The sequence below is a fragment of the Gossypium arboreum genome, chromosome 1 (assembly GCF_025698485.1).
Source record: "Gossypium arboreum isolate Shixiya-1 chromosome 1, ASM2569848v2, whole genome shotgun sequence".
Lineage (NCBI taxonomy): Eukaryota > Viridiplantae > Streptophyta > Magnoliopsida > Malvales > Malvaceae > Gossypium > Gossypium arboreum.
In genome coordinates this window covers 116,740,758-116,749,178 of record NC_069070.1, presented here as the reverse complement: position 1 = coordinate 116,749,178, position 8,421 = coordinate 116,740,758, and the positions used below count along the sequence as shown (strand labels likewise).

Sequence of the window (8,421 nt, the reverse complement as noted above, 5' to 3'; positions counted from 1 at the left end):
TGAATTTCTGCTTTGTTTTTAAAGAGATTAATGCATGATTTGAGTTTTTTTTTTAAAGAAGAAAAGGAGACGGATTAATTTACCTAATTTTCATGGGTGATCTTTGTGGGCAAGATCGGATCTCTACTCGTGCACCGTCGACCATCAAATCGAATGGTGGGTTCGGCGGCTGCAAAATGAGGCTCTAGCAGGTTGATTTTAGGCTGTAAATATTTGTTAAAAAGTTGGCTGCAAAGAAAATGGGATAAGAGAGCTGCTACTCCAAAACCCTAATGGTTTATGGCTTGAAAAAAGGGAATTTCCATTAAATGGCTTTTAATTTTGAAATAAATTGAAACGGTGGTGTTTAAGGGTGGGGACCGCGTGTTGATCCATGCCCAGACCCAATTTGTGCATTTGTATGTCAAATAGGAAATTTCCACGATTAATCCCTCACTTTTTGCGTAGCATTTCAGCAGACCCCCATTGGCATCCATGTGTTTTAATTTTTCCCCAAAAATTTGTATGCTATTTCATTTTAGTTCGCTCCAAGGTGCAGCATTTTGGGACCTGGATTATTTCCAGTTCTAGTCCCTGTACATTTATATCTTTGCACGTTTTTTAAACTATTTTATTTGTAAATTATCCCTTTTATTTTAGGTTTAATCTTAATTTGGTCTTTTATTTGTATAATCTGCTAATTTAAAATACTCTTAATATTTTTGTATATGTTAATTTATTTTATTGATTTTATTTGTTTTCATTTGTTCAATTATTTTGAGGTTTCTTTTATCTTATTATTTTTACATTTTGCACAATATTTTTTTAAAATATTTTATACATATTAGTATACATATCATTCTCATTGAATGTTCAATTTATAATACCTATTATTTTGAAGATTCACAATATTTTTGTACTTGAGTTGAGCCATCTTAATAACTTTAGTTTGTTTTATAAAATCACCATTTTAAAATCCTTTTGTATTAAGCTATTTTACTACTTTTATATAACCTCTTGTTTAAATATTTATATATATATATATATATATATATATATATTAATACATCTATTACTTTAATAGATTTTTCTATTTAAAATACTTCTTGCTTTATGATTCAGCAAGTATTTTTCTTTATGAATATATGAAACTATTTTAGGAACTTCATCTTTGTATTTATAAAATTATTATTTTGGAATGTTTCTTTATATTATATTATTTTTATGTTTTATATAGTATCTCATTTAAATGTTTTTTATGTATAATGGTGCATTATATAATTTATAGATTAACTTAATTTTTTATATATATTATTATTAATCTCATGCTATTTTTACAATAAATCTATTTATATATGCATGTTTTGTAAATTTATTATGTGTAATATATCTTATTATGTATTTTTATTATTCTTTCATATTTTACATATTATTTAAGTTATCGTGTACATTGTCAATTTTAAATGAATTTGTGTTTAAAATATTTTGCATATAATTTGATTCAAACTTTTATTCTATAATATCTATTTCCATAACTATATATCTCTAGTTTTTATGCAAATTTGTCAACTTATGTATTATGTGTTCATTAATTCATCATTATTTTGGAAAATGTCTTATACCACATTGACTTCTAAATTCCATTTTGTTTTGTACATGTTTTGTTGGTTGATTTATATGGTGCCATACATTGTCGTTGCATATTATTTATTCATTGTTTTGTATTGTTATATTAATAATTAGCGTACATGCTTGAAAATTGGGTTATATTTTTAGATTAATCATATTTAATTGTTTATTTTGTTAGTTGATTAAATAAGACTATTTTATCTTTATTCATCAAGTGTTATATTTTATGTGTGTATATCATCCCATGATCATTGTTTTCCTTTTGATTTATGAAATATTGCTTTGTAACTTCCAACTCTTTAAAACTAAGTATTCCGTTTTATTTCAAGTCGAATTAATGCGCTTTAAGCTAGTTTTATAATCATGTCTTTAAAAATTCTTTAAAACGAAGGCAATGTTTGATGTTTGGCAATTCGGGGAATCGTGCCCTATCGTGCTGGGTTGCAATTTCCCGTTTGTTCAAAATAATCGAATATTCTTTGGAATTTCATTCATGTCTTTAAAAATTCTTTAAAACGAAGGCAACATTCGGTGTTTGGTAATTCGGGGAATCGTGCCCTATCGTGCTGTGTTGCAATTTCCCGTTTGTTCAAAATAATCGAATATTCCTTTAGAATTTCACTCATGTTTTCTAAATTCTAAAACAAGGCAATATTCAATGTCTAAAAATTCGAGGAACCGTGCCCTACTGTGCTGGGTTTCGGTTTTTTTGTTGGACTAAAATATTGGGCATCCTTTTGTAATTTTTGACATATAAACTTCTGGAAGTCGAAATTTATCGTGTTTTCGAGGGTATAAAGGATCGTGTCCTATCGTGCTGGATGTGATGCTGCATACCTCTGAAACAAAAGAATTCTGACGACTAACTTGAGCTATTCAAATGTTTATAAAAGGAACCACATTTCAAAAACATTTTTAAATATTTGACATAAGGACAATATTTAATCAATTTGGTACCAATTTTTGGCGTAGTGAGGGTGCTAATCCTTTCTCATACGTAACTGACTCCCGATCCCATTTTCTCATTTTACATAAGCCAAAATCGATTTAAATAAAACAAAGTGTTTTATTAGGTGACCCAATCACACCTAAATAAAAGATTGGTGACGACTCCACGTTTTGTTTTAAAAAAGTCGATCGTCCGTTTTTTTAATTTGAAAATGGTTTCGACATCTTGGCGACTCCACTAGGGACAAGAGAGTCTAGCCATAAAATTGATTATTTGTTGTCCTTTTGTCGAAGTATCGAAAATATGTTTTTTGTTTGTATGATTGTTATGGTTCGGGCTTTTAGAATAATACTGTATTTCATTGCATGACCGCTGTGGTCACACCTTCTAAGTGGGAGTAAGAAACTATGCTTTCGTGAGGTTTTCACCTCTGCATGGGCTAGTGGATTGCTTCCGGGATACATCCGTACTTATGATTTCGTGAGATTTTCATCTCCGCACAGTCATAGGAAAATGTATTCCCCTGAATCGAACTCGATTCATATGAGCCTATAATGGGTGAGGATTGAGGAATCTGCTGGTTCAGGTACCTTATCTCTAGAACCGAACCACATATAGCCAACCTTAAGAGCTATCCTTGGGTGGAGTCGCATCAAGCCTTAGTATTTACCCATATATGTGTTATAATTATCTTTTCTGTGCTTGTATTTTATCACTATTATTTGATACTAGTGTTTTGCTTTGATTGTGTTTTGCATGACATTGCATACTAAAGGAGGTGTTGATTCGTATTCGATTACTAAGTTAGAAAGTTTGACGTGGAGAATGAATTTCTTAATAAAGTTGAGGATAATGCAGCCATCTGCGCATGGTCAGAGAAGTTACAATCGGAGAGAGGGGATAGTTTGGCCGAAGGATATACATCAGAGTTGTAGGAATTCACTCGCGTCAATGTAGCATAGAATGAGTTGTAAGAGTTGAGAGATATATGGGCTCGGTAGGATGAAGGGACCAAACAGTTGTTCTATCAAAGCTATGGTGATATATCCTACTTGCTAGATATTAGGGTGGACAAGCATCTGTTCCGAGTTATGGTGCAATTTTAGAATTCTTCTTACAAGTGTTTCACTTTTGGGGAAGTGGATTTAGTACCTACCGTGGAGGAATATACTACTCTGTTCAGGTGTCCGGAAATTCAAGTTAGAAGAGCTTATGCCAAGTTCTTTAATGGTTAGACTTTCGCGAAGAAATTGATGAATATTTCAGGGATGAGCGAGCCTTGGGTCACTGCTCGGATTCAATAAAAGGGAGATAGTAAATGTATCCCTTGGGAGAATTTGTGAGATTTGGTTTTAACGCATCTAGATGAAAGAAAGAGGGTCGATATCTTCGCCTTAAGCATCTATGGATTGGTAATTTTTCCTAAGGCTTTAAGGCACGTGGACGAGGAAGTCACTGACTTATTCAATCGTCTTGAGAAGGGAATCATACCTGTACCTGTAATATTGGTTGAGACGTTCAGATCCTTGAGCTTGTGTCAGAAGACGGGCTAGGGGTGGTTTATTGAATGTGCACAGTCGTTTATAGTGTGGTTTCATGGGCACTTTTGGAAGGTGGACAAGGTTTCTTATCGGGTCTTTTCTGAAGGATATTCCCCGCTAAAAGAGGAGGCAGCCATACAAAGGAGAGAGGATATCTCGGAGGAGAAGTGGATGGAAGTTCTTCAAAACCTTAAGGAGGGGGATATAGAGTGGAGAGCGTTTTGGATGGTTCCCGATGAGATCCTGTATCGATGCGGAAACTTTGACTGGGTGCCGTTGTTAGGAATTTGGGGAGCTAATGGGTATACTTCATTACTTGCATTAAGGCAATACAAATCGAGGAAGTTTTTACCCACGACCTACGGGCTTTCTCAGTGTGAATTCTCCTTTAAAAGTGACCACTATAAGAAGAAAGCTCGAGAGCTATCGGATGCTTAGAAGCAAACTCGCTGGATGAAGAGGTTGGCTGTTGGTTCCATGGTGACGTCTGAATATAATGGATGGTTTAGGAAGAGGGTCAATGATAATATTCCTAGGCCAAGTTTAGAAGATACTCAACTTATGGTGGAACAATTACAAATCGCCTCGTCAGAGTTGAAAATTATAAAGCAAGACTTCGAGAAGAAGAGTTCTGAGCCTGGGAAAAAGATCAAACAATTAGAGGAAGAGAAGATGCATCTGAGATTAGACGTTGATGTTCAGAGGTCAGAGGCCGAGAAGTGGAGAAAAGGGAAAAGTAAGGCTGAAAAAGATCTAGACAGTTTGAAGACATATTATAAGAAGTTACGCCTGTCTATGAGGACTGCGGGATTAGGTAAAACTTCTAAACAATGACGCCATGAAATTCGAGAGGAAAAGACCAAAGCCGACCGATGGGAAAGGAAATTTCGAGAAGCTCAGACACGAAATGAGGATTTAGAAAATGGTGTTAGAAAGTAGAAACGAACGAGGTGAATTAAGGGTTAGAGTGGCAGAGCTCGAGAAGTCTCTTTATCAGTACCGAAGCCGCAATACTGTAATAGAGTTGAGAGCAAGCTTGAGTAAGATAGAAGAAATGAAAGGAAAAAGATAAGAATTAGAAGCATTACTACAAAGCTGTGAGATGTGGATTCAGTTTTTCGAAGCGAGTGAGGAGTGTTGGAAGGAATAGCTTCACCATGTGCAAGACCAAGTCAGAAGCAGAGATTACATTATGGGGGAAGCCATAACCTAGATTCGGGAGGTAGCCGATTACTCGCAAGCTTTAGCGATACAAGCGGACACACTAAGCGTGAAGTACAAGTTAGAGTCAGATTGGGGGCAGGAGTTAGCCTCGTTGCTCAGGAAAATTAAGACTTTGAGCATTAGAGTGAAGTTTAATTTGTAACTCAACTTTATGTAAAGAATTCTATTTTCTAGTAAAGTTTTCTAAAGGGATTTGAATCAAAATTGATGCCTCCTTTGCATTCATGCATTTGCATTACATCACATCATAATGCATTAAAGGTCATAAAAAAGTTTCTGATTAATTAAAAATTATTTCAGTAATCTGGAAACCAACAACAACCAACCAACTACGCACCCCTACGGTACAAAGAAAAAGACCAAGTCAATGGATAAAAGACTTGAGAAATTGGAGCAAATGCAAAAGGACATGCAAGAACAAATGCAGTCACAGATGCAAGAGCAGCTAGCCAAGATTTAGCAGGAGATGAAAGAGCAAATGATGGAATCCCAAAGAAAGATGATGAGTCAGTTGTCCCAATTGCTGATAGGAAGAATGGATAAAGGAAAGGGTCCCGTGGACAATGTTGGGGAAAATAATGAAGCCCCTCAATATCCTCTTGGCTTCACTCCGACACATGTATCTACACAACCTGAAATTAATCTACAGGGACCATCCGTTATGATCAGGCCTCAGTAGATTCAGGCTGGAGCTTCGATGCCAATGAATTTCCAAGCCGGCTCAGGCTTTAACCCTGTTAATAACTTGAATTATCCGTTTGTCCCTGATTTGGATGAAGTGGCAGAGGAGGAAAAGGCAAGGATGGAATCACAGAAGCAATTAGAGGAACGGTGTAAATGGCTGGAGGAAAAATTCAGGGCGATGGAAAATGCTAATAGTCATCACGGGATTGATGCTAAAGACCTGAGTTTGGTCCCAAACTTGGTCCTTCCCCCCAAATTCAAAATGCCTGAATTTGAGAAGTACAATGGAATGAGCTGCCTTGAAGCTCATATCACTATGTTTTGCAGGCGAATGACGGGATACGTCAACAATAACTAGCTATTAAATCACTGTTTTCAGGACAGTCTGGTTGGGGCGGCATCTAAATGGTATAACTAAACTCAAGCCTTTATGAAATAATATAGTCATGTGACGGACATGACTCCTGACAGGACCACTCTCCAGAATATGGAGAAGAAACCAAATGAAAGTTTCAGATAGTATGCGCAAAGATGAAGAGAAGTTGCCATACAAGTTCAGCTGCCGCTTCTAGAAAAAGAAGCCACGATGCACTTTATCAACACTTTGAAGGCTCTTTTTATCACTCATATGTTGGGGAGTGCCACTAAAAGCTTCTCAGACATAGTAATGACAGGCGAAATGATTGAAAATGCTGTGAGGAGCGGAAAAATTGAAGTTGGGGAAAGTACCAAAAGATCGGCCCTGAGGAAAAGAGATAACGAAGTGAAAAACACGATCACATTTAGTAAGGTCAGTCCAAGTCACTTACCGTAAACCAACCAAAGACGGTGACCGCCAATCAACATAGCACTGTGAGACTAGAATCCAATGCGAGGGCGAACATAGAAAGGCCACACTTCACCCCTATACCCATGTCGTATAGGGAGCTGTACCAGAACCTATTCAACGCTTATGTAGTGTCCCCTTTCTACCTGAAACCATTGCAACCCCCGTTTCCCAAATGGTATGACATAAACGCCCAATGCGAATACCATGCCGGAATCACCGGGTATTCGATTGAAAACTGGACCGCGTTCAAGAAGCTTGTTGAAAGATTCATTAAGATGGGGATTATAAGGTTTGATGACCCAGCCGTACCTAATGTAGCAGGAAACCCGCTCCCCAATCATACCGACCAAGGAGCAAATGGGATAAGCGAAGGCGGAAGCAAAAAGATCAAGTATGAGGTTGCAGACGTCAGGACCCTATTGAGACGGGTATGGAAGGAGATGGTCAAGAGAGGATTAATCGTGTTGGATTCGAGAGAAGAATTTGAAGAAGAGAGGGACTACTGTGAGTTCCACAGTGAGGTGGGGCATGAAATTCAAGAGTGTGTGGAGTTTAGGGCCCTGGTACAGGACATGATGAACAACAGAGAAATAGAGTTTTATGAAGAAACTGAAAACCCCGGAGAGGGAGATATATGCGCGTCAGAGGGAGAATCGATGGTGCAGAACCAAACAGTTAACTACCCCGTGGTCATCATATCACAACCCAAAAATAATGAAGCAGGAGTGCAAATGCCACCGAGAGTCATAATCCAAAGACCTGCAGTTTTCCCCTATAAAGACAGTAAGAGGGTCTCATGGAATTGCGACTGTAACGTGACAATCCCAGGAAAAGAGAACCTGGTTGACGCTTCAAAAGAGGACCAAGATAGGGGCTCCTATACACGTAGCATGAGACGCTACGATTCAGCAAGCGAGAAAGCAGAACCCGTAAAAAGAAAAGCTACAGTGGTCGAAGAGATGAAGGAAAAAACGGTCAAATCTAAACTTCTTGTTAATGAGCCGGTCAACGAAGAGGATGCTAAGGAGTTTTTAAAGTTTCTAAAGCACAGCGAATACAGTGTTGTGGAACAACTGCGTAAACAACCAGCTCGTATCTCGGTGCTGGCCTTACTTCTAAGTTCGGAAGTCCATCGCAGCGCGCTAATGAAAGTTTTGAAGGAAACATATGTTGCCAATGATATCTCCGTCAACAAGCTGGATCGCTTGGATAGCAACATAAGTGCCGATAACTTTATCTTCTTCAATGACGACGAGATACCACCCAGTGGCAGGGGTCGACTAAAGCTTTACATATCATCACGCGCGACCAGGAGTACTGATTGACAACGAGTCGACCTTGAATGTTCTACCATTGTCCACACTAAGTAGATTACCTGTAGACAGCTCTCACATAAAAGAGTGCCAGAATATAGTGAAGGCATTCGATGGTACAGAGAGAAGGGTGATGGGCAGAATTGATATACCTCTTCTGATCGGGCCAAACATATATGAGGTGGATTTCCTGGTGATGGATATCAAGCCTTCATACAACTGCTTATTGGGGAGGCCTTGGATACATTCAGCTGGGGCAGTGCCTTCATCGTT

At 37.6% G+C, this 8,421-nt stretch overlaps 1 protein-coding gene across 1 annotated transcript; it reads left to right on the top strand.

Annotated features, from left to right (window-relative positions):
- The first annotated feature begins 6,918 nt into the window (after positions 1-6,918).
- On the top strand, positions 6,919-8,160 carry LOC128280816 (uncharacterized). The gene has a single exon (XM_053019355.1). The coding sequence runs from the start codon at positions 6,919-6,921 to the stop codon at positions 8,158-8,160; it is 1,242 nt and encodes a 413-aa protein (XP_052875315.1).
- Positions 8,161-8,421: the final 261 nt, after the last annotated feature.

Bases quoted from the DNA above. Each gene is read 5' to 3' on its own strand.
- LOC128280816 (XM_053019355.1), top strand. From the start codon at position 6,919: ATGTCGTATAGGGAGCTGTACCAGAACCTATTCAACGCTTATGTAGTG.